The 15,843-nt window shown below is 35.4% G+C and overlaps 1 protein-coding gene across 1 annotated transcript; it reads right to left on the minus strand.

The window, feature by feature from the left end:
- Positions 1-14,396: 14,396 nt before the first annotated feature.
- On the minus strand, positions 14,397-15,083 carry LOC130976240 (NADH-ubiquinone oxidoreductase 20.9 kDa subunit). The gene is made up of 2 exons (XM_057901044.1): positions 14,855-15,083; positions 14,397-14,745 (listed from the first exon to the last, which is right to left on the minus strand). The coding sequence occupies exons 1-2, from the start codon at positions 15,006-15,008 to the stop codon at positions 14,594-14,596; spliced, it is 306 nt and encodes a 101-aa protein (XP_057757027.1). The 5' UTR covers positions 15,009-15,083; the 3' UTR covers positions 14,397-14,593.
- Between the last annotated feature and the right edge of the window lie 760 nt (positions 15,084-15,843).

Genomic DNA, 15,843 nt, shown 5'->3' on the forward strand with positions numbered 1-15,843 from the left:
TATTATTATGAGTCTTTCACAATTATTTTGAAACTAAGTACATGTAATCTTGATTATTTCAACAAACTCCAGTCTTCAGTCTAATCTTGTTAATTAAATATTAATTAATGCAGCACTCGTTGGTTGTTGATTAACCCACTTATATCGGTTTATGGCCTTTTATGGCTCACTATTTTAATTTCAATATTCGATTATATTTCTCGACTTTCTCCTTTTTTTTTTTTTCACTTTTTCTTGATGAGAAGACTTGTCAAATACCAACGTGTGGCATCGCTTTGCTTTTATACAAGAATTTTGGTCATTATAGCCTTTGGTTATTTTTTAAGAAATTAAAAGTGATTTTTTTTTGTATGAATATTTCAATTTTAATTGTTTTAAAAGTGAACATGACCCTTCACAAAACTGTACCCCTTTTTTTGTTTAATTAAATATTACTACTTTATTTTTATTATATTTTTGTTTAATTGAAAAATATTACATGCATAAATAATTATATTTAAAATAATACTAAGTTCACTTTTATTTATTATCAATAAAATGTAAGTTCAATTCAAGTAGAGTCTAGCACTTATTTAGTGGAAAATAAATTTGAATTAAAAAAAAAACACACACACACACAACATATATATACTACATAAATGATTCTGTTTAATTAGATTATATGATGCTAAACTCCGAAACTTACATAAGTATATTAAAATTAAATTTGTAATTTTGTATATTATAAGACAATTGATCAGAATAATGTTGAAATATTATTAACAAATGTTTTTTTACTTTTTATGATATTTTTTAGTTTAATAGGAGATTAAGAATTAATTTATTGTAAATTTAAGTTTTATTTAAAAATTTTATTATTGGTCAATAAATTGATATACGAGTGAGTTAACTGTTCGACCAATTTAAATTGATTATATTATTAGTAATTATGAGTTAAGCCTAATTTTAGTCCATGAGATTAATGAATTACATTGTTTCCGTCTTTAACTTCTCAATTGCTACATTTTGGTCTCCCAAATTTAAAAAAGTGCATCAATATACTCCTCATGTATTTTTTGTCGCTCTGAACTCAATGTGGTTAGTAACGTGACTCAAATATTGTCGTGATGCTGGATATATTAAAACGACACTGTACGTATTTTGACACTAAAAGGCACTAAACGATGATGTTTGAAGGTTTAAACAATACTAAAATATTATACCCCTTTTTTTTGAACAATTAATCCTCAAACGACATCATTTAAGACCTTCTTTAACGCTAAAATACGTATAACATCATTTTAATATATCAAATATGACAAAATTTGAATCACGTCACTAACAGCTTAAACTCTAACGACAAAAAATATAAAAAAATTATATTAATATATTTTTCTAAATTTAAAAAATTAAATTATAACAATTAAAAAATTATAAGCTAAATCAATATAATTCCCCAATATCCAAAAATAAAAACAGGGTTGGTAAGGATGTATCCAAACTCCAAAAAGAAGAATCTGGGTTCTTTCTTTTATGCTTCCAAGAAAGAGCAAGCTATGGCCCACTGACCATCATCATCAAATTATCACCACTCACCGTGCCCAACAGGTTAGAATGTTATTTATAATAATTAAATAAATAAATAAAATAAGAAAAAAAGTTCCGGACCAAAAAAAAAGTTGAGAATTTAACTAAGAATTTTAAAAATATATGTTAAAATAATTATTAGTAAATTTTATTTTTTAATTTAATAAAAATTATTATTATGCTTTATAGGACGTAAAAAGATTAGGTATTGTATATTACTTAAATTTTTCAACATTTTAAAAATTAAGTTTACAAGAATGACGAGAAATAATTATTTTGAGTCACATATATATTATGGCAACGGCTATTTTATTTTTATTTATTTGGATAAATCTCGTATTTTTTAATTTAGATATAAAAAAGAGAATAGTATAATAACTACGTTATAAAGTATATCGATATTTTATATAATTATAGTGTCAAAAAACTAAAATTAGACCGTTTAATTTATAAAAAATATAAAAATCGGATCGTTTAATTTTTTGGTATACAAATCATTACTGTAAATTTTTAAAATTTTTAAACACAAATCAAAAAATCCGATTTATATACATTCTACCATTTTAAAAAATACAAAAAATTATAATATTAAAATATATTACTCATCTCACTTTTATATCTAAATTTTTTAACCTAAATATCGTACCAAACTTGCTCCTCCACATTAATTATTTCAGATATATGTATATGTTTCTTTATTTTTCTGTTTATTATTGTTGCCACTAATAATATCTAACCTGAATATGTTATCTGTTTTTATATTATTTCTATTTTTTAATTCATGATTTAATGATTAAATAGTCCTGTGTTGAGATATTTTCATCGAATGTAACCTCAAAATTGAAGTAAGATTTTTGCACATCAATATTAAGATAGAATAAAATAGAATAAAATTTGGATTTTATTTTAATTTTATTTATATATTATTTTTTTAAAAATTTAATTTAATTTTATTTATGAATTAAAAATCTTTTAATTTTAACTCTACTTACATTCTAAAATTCTCAATTCTATTTTATCCAATCTTATTCATAGAAAAATACAATATTTTTAAGTAAATATAAAATTTAATTATTCTATAATTTATATATATTAATTAATAAAATAAAATATAAAAAATTAAATTTAAATTAAAACTGAAAACAATAAAATTTTTAAAAAATTTAACATAAAATTATAAATCATAAAATTCTTAATAAAATCAAAATAATTTAAATAAAAATAAATATTTTGTCACCTTTTTTTAATTTAAATTTTTACAATATTATTCTTTAAATTACAAATATATTAATTAAGTAATTTAAATAATTAATTTAATGGTTATTTTAAATTTTTATAAGAAAGAATTATAAATTTAATATAATTTTTTATCATATATATAATTTTTAAATATATATTATATAATATATTAAGACTGCAGTTAAAATAAGATAGAATATATCTTAAATTCACAATAAATTTTATCTATATTTTATCCTATCAAATAAACAATTATATCCAATCAAATTAGATATCCGTAAATAGGATATATATTATTAGTCTTATATGCATAAATTTTCTTATTTAAAAAATGCCAGTTTTGAATTCCAAAATATTATATAACCATCTGGCTTAGGTTTAGTGTTTTAAAGTTTCAAAATTCTAAATTGAAGGTTAAAATATAGAAGTGGGTCACTGCTTAGTGGAGAATTAAAAATAAAAATGATCGCACGTCACAAATATAGGTCCAGATGCGTCAGCTAGAGCGTCATATGAGGTAGACAAAATAAATAATATTGAGTTATTGACAAATTATAATCTTATCTTATAATAGGACAACATATAATTGAATAAACAGAAATGTGGAATTTTAAATTTGTAAGAGGTCAAATGGCTACTCTTGATGTCTTCACTAAAAAATTGATTAGCTATCAGTAATTTGAAATTTAAATATTTTTATTTTATTGTTAGAGAATGTATTATGTGACATATATAACCATAATAAATTTAACATAAAATCAAAATTTTGTTTAGTAGAAATTATTTGATATATTTCTTATATCTAAGATTAAATTATCCAAAGATGATCCTAAATGATTTGTCGTGATCGCACCGGTTCCAAGTTCCAACCAACCATACCAACTGATCACATCCATGGAATGTATTAACTCAATGATAAAAATAAACAAATAAATATATAAGGGAGTATATTTAATTCAGAAATCACTTAAAGATTATTTCTAAAAACTTATAATTAACTATTCTTGAGTGGCTTTTATTATGTTATCTCCATCTTTCTATGGTAATTTTTACGCTTTTTATTTTTAATATGGTGGGAGATGTGGGGTGATACAGCATTATGGAGAATAGGGGTGCTTTCCCTGTGTATGGTACCAAGAAACTGAAATCGGACCGAGCGATTTAGAGCAAAGAATTCGGACAGTCCGATTAGAGGAGATCTAAAAAAAAAAAATTTTTTTAATAAAACTCGGAGGGTCCGATTTGATTTTTAAAAAAAAAAAAAAAAAAACCTAAAAACGGAGGGTCCGTTTTCATTAAAAGGAAAAATAAAAAAAAAAACAAAAATTGAAAACGCATGGTCCGTTTTCAGTTTTTTAAAAAAAAAAAAAACAAAAGGTGTAAACGGACGGTCCGATTTGATTTTAAATAAAAAAGAAAAAAACAAAAACTAATCGGACAGTCCGATTTGTGGTCAATGAATTTTTTAACAAAGAATTCGGACGGTCCGATTTCTCTCTGTCCCACATCTGTGTCTAACACCTATATACACCATAACCAAACACAACTCACACACTCCTCCAATATCAAAAAAAATTAGCCTAATTTTTACCGTTCACAATTGGCGTGAAGTTTTTTATTTCTTTCTAATTATATAAGATTAATTATTAATTTAGTATTCAAAAAATGTTGCTATTGACAAATTTTTTTTAAATATTATTAATAAAACAGACTTTGAATAATTTAAAAATTGGACAAAAAATATAGTCATGGTAAAGAACTACTAATTCAGTATATTTGGTCTTTAGAAAATTTATTTTTCTTAAAAAATTGTAGTTATTCACAATAAAAAATTTACTTAACATAAAATTATCAAATTTTAAACATAAAAAAAATCTTATTTTTTTTAATAATAATTATAAAAATTTATAACAAAATTTTATCTTTAAATATATTTTAAAATATATATTTAATATCTAATTCTTTTATTTTGTCATATTTTTTGTTACGGCCTGACCAAGGCCTCTCCCGGGTCGACCCGACCCTCGGATGACCCGACCCGAGCGGTCGGGTACGTACCGCTTGCTGCACGACTCGGACACGCGTCCTTAGCAGCTCTCCACTACAACTGTGAGGAAGCTTCGAGGAAAGTGGGCTTGGCCTTGTAAGGCCCACCTTTGACACGATATAAATGGAGAAGGACCAGCCCTTCCCCCAAGGTACGTCATACACTGCCTTATCCCCTTTTCGCCTGCACATTCGACTGACTTGAGTGTCGGAGTGTTATTGTAGGTGGCACCCCCCTCTTTTTCGAGAGCTTGGAACGTCGGTTTCCCATCTCATCCTCACGACCCATTCCAGATCACGCCCCAGCTATCCACCCAAGGATCATCCCGAACGTCCGGTACCCGACCTACCGAACATTGGCGCCGTCTGTGGGGAACGACGAGACTGAATGGAGATCATGCCAGGTCCAGGGGACCAAGGCCGCCCGGGAGGTCTTGAGGGGGCCGCCTTCGTCGCCTACCCCCGGGAGCGGTTAAGATCCCCTCCACGACGAACCGAGCCACAACAAAGAGTCCGTGAAAGACGCCCCTTCGGGGGAATGGGTAGCGATAGCGCCAGGATAATGCAAGAGTTGCGCCATAGGGTGCAGAACCTGGAACGCCAATTAGCGGATGAAGAACGTCACCAAGAGGCCTCCGACCCTGACTACTCCCAATCCCCCAAAAGTCGAGGCAGAGCCTCCCACTGAAGTAATCGCTCTCGACTCACTCCCGTCTCGGGATTGGAATCGGAAAGCAGTCGGGAGGACCGGGAGTGCCCTAGGAGACGAAACGATACAATCATCTACGCTCGGGGCAAGCGAGCGTGTGTCATGAGATGAGACCGTGAAAACGGAGAAGAGAGGTCCGAGAGAACGCGACGACCCGTCATCATGGGCGCCACCCCATTCCACCATTCTATCCTCGAGGTCCGGTTGCCAAAGCACTTTGACAAACCAACGGACATGAGGTTTGACGGGACACAAGACCCAAAGGAACACCTCACAGCCTTCGAGGCCCGAATGAACCTAGAGGGAGTGGGAGATAAGGTAAGGTGTCGCGCCTTCCCAGTCATCCTAGCAGGCCCTGCGATACGGTGGTTCAATAGCCTCCCAGTCATCCATCAGTCGCGCCTTCTTAGCACAATTCACCACTAGAATCGCGAAGGCAAAACACCCGATCAATCTACTTGGCGTCACTCGGAAAGCCAACGAGACAACCAGAAAATACCTAGATCGCTTCAATGACGAATGTTTGGAAATAGAGGGGTTAACGGATTCGGTGGTGAGCCTGTGCCTGACCAATGGACTTTTCAACGAGGATTTCAGAAAGCATCTCACCACTAGGCCAGTCTAGACGATGCAAGAGATCCAAACGGTGGCACGCGAATACATTAACGACGAGGAGGTCAGCCGAGCTGTGGCCGCCAACAAGCGGCAACCCTTCTACACTCAGCCCAGGCAACACGGCAACGGAGAACGACAGAAGGAGCACGCCAGAGATGGCAGCCCGAGCAGAACACCTAGACCGGTACCCTGTGTAGGGAAGTTCACAAACTATACACCCCTCACTCTCCCCATTATGGAAGTCTACCAACAGATAGCTGAGAAGGGAATCTTGTCGAAGCCCAGTCCACTGAAGGATCGGACTAGCGGTAACAAAAGCCTGTACTGCGATTACCATAAAGGCTACAGACATAAGACGCAGGACTATTTCAACCTAAAAGATGCGCTTGAACAAGCAATTAGAGATGGGAAACTGGCTGAATTCTCCCATCTCATCAGGGAACCAAGGAGACGAGGTCGTGACCAAGATAGGGAAGACAAGTCCCGAACAGCGAAGCGGTGGCAAGAACCAAGGGACGAGGACCAGGGTCTTACCATAGTAAACGTAGTGACTGTGAAGAACATAGCACCAAAATCAAGATCAACACACAAAAAAGACACGAAAGTCCTAGCGATCTCCTCTTCACCCTCACAAAGTTCTAAAAGGGCCCCGTCCATTTCCTTCGGACCAGAAGATCAATGGTTCGACGAGATCCCGAAAAATCCCCCCATGGTCATTACGGCCCGGGTGGGAACCGACCTCGTCAAACGGATTCTTATAGATACAGGAGCAGACTCGAACATTATGTTTCGAAACGTTTTTAACGCGTTGGGGCTACGAGACGCCGACCTAACGACTCACTAACACGGCGTCGTCGGGCTAGGCGATCACTTCATCAAGCCAGATGGCATAATTTCCCTACCGGTTTCCCTAGGAGGTGAACAAGGACGGAGATCGGTTATGGCTGAGTTCGTAGTTCTACGAGACTCCACGGCTTACAACATCATCTTAGGGAGGAAGACCATCAACGAGGTCGGCGCAATGATCAGCACAAAGCTACTCATCATGAAGTTTGTCACGGACAACGGATCTGTAGGGTCCGTAAAAGGAGAATTAGAAACGGCGGTCACTTGCGACAATGCCAGTCTCTCCATGAGGAAAAAATCCAAAGAAGCGTCAGGAGTGTTTCTCGCCGACCTGGACGCCCGAATCGACGATAACTCCAGACCTGAACCAGAGGGGGACCTAGAGAAGTTCAGAGTTGGGGACACAGAGGAAAAATTCACATTCATTAACAGAAACCTCCCACATGAATTGAAAGAACCTTTGGTAGAGATGATCAGAGCCAACGGCGATCTGTTCGCCTGGACGCCGGCCGACATGCCAGGCATAGATCCACATCTTATGTCACACCACCTGGCCGTCAAGCCTGAAGCCCGGCCAGTGGCTCAAAGGAGGAGGAAGATGTCGCAAGAAAGGGCAGAGGAGGTGGCCAGGCAAACGGCCAGCCTCCTAGAAGCAGGTTTTATCCGAGAACTAGACTACTCGACCTGGTTGTCGAATATAGTCCTGGTGAAAAAACACAACGGGAAATGGAGAATGTGCGTGGATTACTCGGATCTTAACAAGGCGTGTCCCAAGGACAGCTACCCCCTTCCCAACATTGACGCGCTCGTCGACGCGGCGGTGGGATACCGGTACCTTAGCTTCATGGACGCCTATTCCGGCTACAATCAGATACCGATGCACCGGCCTGACGAGGACAAAACAGCATTCATAACCCCAAAAGGAATCTATTGTTACACGGTGATGCCCTTTGGCTTGAAAAATGCGGGAGTTACATATCAGAGATTGATAAATAAGATATTCGACGATCTCATAGGGAAGATGGTGAAGGTCTATGTGGACGACATTCTCGCAAAGACCACCTGGCCAGATGATCTCCTGGGAGATTTGGGAAATATATTCGCGTCCCTCCGAAAAAACGGCATGAGGCTCAATCCACTCAAATGTGCCTTCGCCATGGAGGCCGGGAAATTTCTGGGTTTCATGATCACCCAAAGGGCGGTAGAAGCTAACCCCAAAAAATGTCAGGCAATACTACAAATGAAGAGCCCAGGCTGTATCAAAGACGTCCAGAGGCTAACGGGGCGGCTCACTGCATTATCTCGCTTCCTCGGGGAATCGGCGGCAAAAGCTCTACCCTTTTTCAATTTGATGAGAAAAGGGATAGCATTCGAGTGGACTCCCGCATGTGAGGAAGCGTTCAAACACTTCAAGGAGATCCTAGCGGCACCCCCCGTACTCGGAAAGTCCAGGGTCGAAGAACCACTTTACCTATACTTAGCCATAACGGAGGGAGCACTCACGACAGTCTTAGTGCGAGAAGAAGGAAAGGCTCAACAGCCAATCTACTTCGTGAGTAGGGCGCTACAAGGAGCAGAGGCAAGGTACAATAAACTGGAAAGACTAGCACTAGCACTCCTGACCTCTTCTCGCGGGTCGACCCGACCATCGGATGACCCGACCCAAGCGGTCGGGCACGTACCGCTCGCTGCGCGACCCGGACACGCGTCCTTAGCAGCTCTCCACTACAGCTGTGAGGAAGCTTCGAGGAAAGTGGGCTTGGCCTTGTAGGGCCCACCTCTGACACGATATAAATGGGGAAGGACCAGCCCTTCCCCCAAGGTACGTCATACACTGGCTTACCCCCTTTTCGCCTGCACATTCGACTAACTTGAGCGTCGGAGTGTCATTGCAGGTGGCACCCCCCTCTTTTTCGAGAACTCGGAACGTCGGTTCCCCATCTCACCCTCACGACCCATTCCAGATCACGCCCCAGCTATCCACCCAAGGATCATCCCGAACGTCCGGTACCCGACCTACCGAACATTTTTAAATCTTTTTACGAGTTTCCTTTTTGGTCAGCAACAACGTAAATTTTTTAGTATTATTTTAATAGTTTACTCTAATCATAATTATATTCTACTAATTAAAAGCGGTTAATCTCTTAATGCACAATATTTGTTTAATTAATTGAGTTATAAACTCAATTTTATTCATATAGTCATAATTATGCATTTTTTAAAAGCATTTAAATAGGTTCAATATTCATCATCTCCCAAAATTATATATATCTAAATATTTAACAAATTAAAATTGACTTTGTATCAATAACGAAAATCAAACTTAAGTCTTAAACAGTTAAATCCTTACAAATTTAATTTGATTTCTAATTTATTAATTATATCATATTTTGTAAATATACAAAGTTTGTCAACAGGTCTAGCAACACGTGAGAAGGTCTCACAATATTTCGTCACCCCACTTAGCCATTTTTTCCTCTTTCGGGACAACCAGGAAAGTGCAGAAGATAGAAATATAAATGGCTCACTTTAAAATAAAGAGGGACAAGATTGAGATAAGTAAAGTGAGTATGCTTAATTGCTTATGTAATGCGTGTACCAGAAAAGTATAATAAGTTCCTTTTTCTACCATCCTATCATTGCACTCATCTCATCCAATTTAGAGTAACAATGATGATATCTATGCATGATCTATCTAGCTTTATCACTCGCAAAATAATAGTAATAATAAAAAGATGCCTGCTACATATACAAGCATATTTGGCTTACAAATTATACAAGTGGACCCAAATAAAATAAAAAAAAACACGCGCATCACTTTTTTAAATTGAGCGTTTAACGCACGCGCCTTACAACACGTTCATTATGCCACACTCTTCCTCTTCTTCATCAATCAAAACGCAAACCGTCAAGATTCAAGCGACATTTGAAACAAACTACGATTCTACGAAGAGTAGAAAAAATCAAGAAAAGATACAAATCTCCATAAAAAATCACAAAAAAAAAAACAAAAAAACATTATTCAAGATACTATTCTACTGTTCTTCTAGGTTTTTTTCTAGATTGTCTCTGCCATGTGCCTCATCCTTAACCAGCAAAACATTAAAAGATTTCAAGAAGAAATATACTGTTTCCCCCCTGATATTGGGTGTATTTATTAAATCTTTTGGGTGTATTTCTGTAATCCTTTGAGTGTATTTCTGTAATCGTTTGGTTTATTTCTGTAACTGTTTGGGTGTATTTCTGTAATCATTTGGGTGTATTTCTATAATCTTTTGGGTGTATTTTTGTAATCGTTTGGGTGTATTTCTAAAATTTCATTATCTTTAAAATAATTTTAAAGCTTGATTTCAGAAACCATGAAAATCTAAAAATACAGAAGGAGATCAAAGGCAAAGAGAGAATGCACGAAAGAGATCGAACAAATTTGGTAAAAATTTCGAAAAAGGAAACGAAATTTTTTGAAAAATAAAAGTTATATATTCACGCGTTAATTAATTTGGATTGATTTAAAAATTTGTTAAAGAGGCCCGTAACATAAACAACACGTTTATGGGGTTTCGTTTTCTTCATACTTATAAAGCTTGTAAGCGCAAAACACTTGTATGTAGAGATTAATCCTAATAAAAAATATTACGGTTATCGTTGTGACAGATATAAAGTTTAATGGTTTAGATTTTTTTCCCTACTATTTTATGATCTCTATACTTACAAAATTGTTATTTGTTAACAAGTTAACATCTAAGTATTTCATTTAATATAATAATAATAATAATAATAATAATAATAATAATAATAAAATGAAGAGTTTACATGTTACAATGTTAAATGCACCAAGATCTAAAACGATTAACCTTTTTTTATTTTAACGTACGAATAACATTTTTGTATCTCAAAATAATAAACTAAAAGCCTAAATAATATACTAAGTTCAATGTTCAAAAAACATTATTTAATCGAATTAACTTCGTGTATTTTCACTGCCAAGAAAAAAATATGACTATAAGTAGGATATTCATGTTAAGATTATGAAATTTCAAATTTCACACCATTATTTGGCTGCTAAAAAAGCAAAATAAAAAAATATATAACTGTTCTCTGATCTCAATACATGTAATGCTGTGGGATTTTTTTATTTAAATTAAATAAATATAGTAATTACAAAAATGAATAACAGTGAAGTATTTATAAAAATGCATCTTGAGACACATTTCGAACGCCGAGGGAATAATCCTAAAATGGTCATATCTCAGATATTGTGACCTCATATTGTGATAGGGTGATGGCGAATCACATCCTGGGTGTACCCGGAGTATGTAAAAGGATTGAAATCGGATATTGAGCATCTGAGATAGGCGCATAACGTGTAGGAGGTCTCAGCACCCGAAATATGAGTAATCGTCGTGGATGGAGTCTCAGCATCCGAGATAACCGATTGGTAAATCCACCGTTCGAAAGAACGTGCAAAAATCTATACGCAACCCACCCAACCTCCTTCGTACCTACTCCCCCATATTGTTCAGGATGATCAACCTGATTTGTGCGCAACATCATAGTCTTATCAGACTCGAAAACCATTCCTTCATTACCATCTCTTACTATCCCATTGGGATAAACCACAACAAAGAAGAATTGATTATTCTCCATCAGAACAAAACGGAAAGAAGAGAAAGAAAATATTGGTTTGTGAATTGTGTGGGGGGAGGTATTAGGATGAGCTCTATAAATAGACTTATTCTTCAATATATCTTGGATGCAGAGACATCTAAACCATAATACTCATATCCCAGGTGCTGACACCCTAATTAAATCCTTGACTATATCTCGGATGCTGAGGGGAGAATTAAGGAGTTGCTCATATCTCGGGTGCTGAGACTCCTTACACGTTATGCGCCTATCTCGAATGCTTAGTATTCGATTTCAACTTTTATACATATCCCGAGTGCACTCAAGATGTGACTCGCCGTCACCCTATCACAACACGGGATCACACCATCTAAGATATAGCCATTTTAGGATTACCCTTCACCATTTGAGTGTCCCAAAATGCATTTTCATAAATACCTCACCATTGATTCATTTTTGTAATTATTATATTTATTTAATTAAAATAAAAAAAATCCTGTGCTGTGCCACCATATATTTAGTCACACTCATATCAGTATACCATGTTATGACTTCTAGTTTTATTTTTATGTTTTGGACTGAATAACTTGATTCTGTTAAAAGATAGATAAACATTTAAAGGAAGATACTTAAAATAAGCCAAATAAAATTTAAGAAGACTATATTTTGAGAGTTTATTTTTGTTATCATATATTTGGTCATAATCAAAATAAATATGAGATAATCCTATCCCATCAATGAATAGCTTAAGACAAACATACCCAAGATCTTCGGCAGATTGACACTTCTTAGAGAAATTGAGATGTTTCCAAAACAAAAAGGAAACTGAATCATTTTATTATACATGAAAATTCTGTGCTTCGATCAACAGCTTTTTTTTTTTTAATTAGTATAACAAAAATGTTTAAAAAACCATTAAATTCATAATTTTTATGTCAATCATTTCCATGCTATATTTTCTTTTTTTGAAAAAAGAAAAGAAGAAATAACTATCTACTTTTGAGGTCATCCACGCCCTCCAAATCCAATCAATCTCCCTGTTTCTACTTTTGTGTGGTGTAGTACTATAATACCAATCCTATCCCATCATCCTTCGGCCGCAAAGCAATTCAAATGTCACCAGTCTCCACACATTCAAGCTCTCACCATATAACGATAAACGTAATTATGAGGTGTGAATTCCTTTGCTCTCTAAATAGCTCATGTCACCTTCACTTGGAGCAAATCTAGTATTAAGTAATAACCCTTGTTCCCACTTGTCTCGTAGCTGATTTTTATCTCTTTCCACTTCAAAACTATGCAAAAAGCTCATAAATGAGGCTCCTTATAACCACAAATCAAGAAACATGAACGATAAAAAGAGTTCATCCCGTAGTATGAACTCTTTTTGTCATTCACTAAATCAATGTGAACGCATTCTCTATTCTTGCCAAAACAAGGTGATGAAAGTTAGATATCATGTCACATAAAGGTAACCCTTTAACTCTGTCAGCTTTAAAGTTTATAAATAGCACTTTACTAAGTGATTAGTTGATTACTATTCAACCAATGTGTAGGCAACTAGGCATTAGGATTTACATTTATGACCCATGAAACTCACCATGCTTTTGTAATTAGTCCAGATATAGCAACTGTGCAAGATCACATGGCTTGTAATTAATATTTAATAATACACAAAAATTGATTATTACAAGAGTATTCTATGAAGTTTAAAGATATTGATGCCATTCAGCTATTATAGCTAAAAATCAACCTATCTCACCAACTCAATTATTCTTATGGAAGTCTATATATCCACCAAACAAATATTGGATACAAGATTCCGGCATCAGAATAAGAATTGGGTACAGAAAAAAAATCCAAATATGTTCAACTATAGTAATAAAATCCATTCATATGCTTCCTTTTTTTCCCTACCAATTTATACAGTAACATGACCATGTTGCTCCTACCAGGGATAGTCGCAGGTTGAAGAAAAAACGATAAAAAAATAACCCCATGAAGAATAACCCAAGCAGCTTATAAATTATGTATTAGTGTATTACCAAATTTAGATTTTTTCATTCACAACAACATAAGCTCTGGGGGAAGAAAAAACAGTATCTCCTTAACTCCTTAGCCACCAAGCACATAACATATGACACATATTCATTGCAATAAAAGTAGTACGTAAGCATGTACTAAGTGCTGCTACAATTTGAAACAGCATGAAACAAGGTGGTTTTAGATTCAGAATTTAATAGCAGAGCACAGAGTTGGACAATGTAGAACCTTCCGCATGGAGAAACTGGTTGCAAGTATTAGCACCAGAGTTGGACTCACTCTTTATCTCTACAGATTTCTCTATATGGGGAACAATAACCGTTTTTGTGTTATCACATCCCCTATTTCTCATCTTCTGAACATTCTAAGTGTTAACTGTGCACCTAGTGTTTTATCTCAATCAGGAAAGGCTGATGGCATGTTAATGATTAGCACGACTTCATGTTTAATTTGGTAGCAAATATGGTGACCAATGCTAACAGTAAGTAAATTCCCCCTTATACCATCTATTAACTTGTATAACAAGTGTTCCCTTAGAATCCCTCAAAGATAAGATAACATTGCATTACGAAGGAACTGGTTTAAAGAATGACTATGACTCTTAACTCTTTTCCAGAAAGAACAAAACCGCAAACTTGCAAACACACCACAAACTCTCTTGGTATATTACTAAATCGAACCTCAATCATACAGAGCCACAGAAAAATCCACATGACATTGATTTATCATTCCAACAAGACAAGCTCGTCACAAAGGAAATGCAGCTCAAGAAACAAGCAATCCCAACAATAAAGGGAGATCAAATTATTCAGAGCTAGCACCGTAGAGTTAAAAAGTAATAGAGAGGTCCCAAATGTGAAAATAACAACTAATAAAAAAAATTAAATAGTAAAAAAAAAAAGCTTATTTCTTCTTGTAGCGAGCTACCTCATCGTCGTTGGGGAAGAAACCCATGAGTCTACCCGCTGAGTTCTGGTAAGCGTACATGAACCCGCCCATGAGCCCAATGAGTCCCCCAGTCACCATGGAAGGTCCCTTGATTCCAGGCTTAATCCCTAATTTCAACCAAATTGGGGGCAATTTTTAATTTTATCATCATTATTATTATTCAATTGAATTGCTTAATTGAAATATAACTAATAGAGAGGGAAAAAGAGAGGTGACCGGAGAGGTAACCGACGGTGACCGAAATGCCGGTGAGGGTGGAGAATCGGAGATAATCGAGGGTGCTGAAGTTGCCTACGACTTTGGTGAAGGGAGGGTTGCGATCGATTACAGGGTACTCTGGCTTCGTCGATGCTGTGATGTCTGTGTTCATCTTCGCTTCTTCTTCTTCTTCTTCTTCTTCGCTGAATCTCTCACTCTAGATCGATTACTATACCAGACGCACGCACCACCCAACACAGCTACTGTAACAGCAGAACTAAGAAGAGACTGTGTTTTTTGTGTTGTTGGGCTTTCTATTGGGCTTTATTATTGGGCCTACAACTTTTGGGATAACACTTTTGGCCCACTCTCTATATTGGCCTTCACTTTGCTTTCAAAATTACTTCTCTACAGTACTTAATTTTCTTTACTTGTTCTTTTTCCTTTTTTTTTTCTCTTACCTGAAACCTGCGCGGTATTTAAGACATATTTTTGTGGCAGCTGGGGCTTAATTCAAATGGTAATCATGTGTCTCTTAATACACTGTATTTGGGTTCGAATTTTGGTGTAGGTACCAAATTGAAAAAGAACTCTTTAGTGGGCTCATTTTTATTGATATGGAGGCTTTGTGTGTGTTATCTAGATATGGAGTCATAAAAGCGCAATACAGATATGTTGGGCAGCTTTTTTGTTAATGTCAGGTCCAACAATTCAGATGGTGCGAGTTGTTTGAGCATCCTATTTTGCCCAACAAATCAGTAGGTCCGATTTGAGGAGGAAGAGATGCTAAAATTCTGGATGATGGAAATCGTACCATCCGAGTTGCTCGAAGTGTTAGTTTTTTTTTGTGTTGTGTTATGAAATCGGAGGGTCCGACATGCATTTGTTTATTATTTTTTGAATTCGGTAAAGGTAATCGCATGGTCCGATTTGGTTGGAGTTTTAAATAAAAGTTGGTGAAAAGTGGATCAGAACAACCACTCTCGCATCTTCTTCTTCTCCTTCTT

Source organism: Arachis stenosperma, chromosome 4 (assembly GCF_014773155.1).
Source record: "Arachis stenosperma cultivar V10309 chromosome 4, arast.V10309.gnm1.PFL2, whole genome shotgun sequence".
In the NCBI taxonomy this organism is placed as follows: Eukaryota; Viridiplantae; Streptophyta; class Magnoliopsida; order Fabales; family Fabaceae; genus Arachis; species Arachis stenosperma.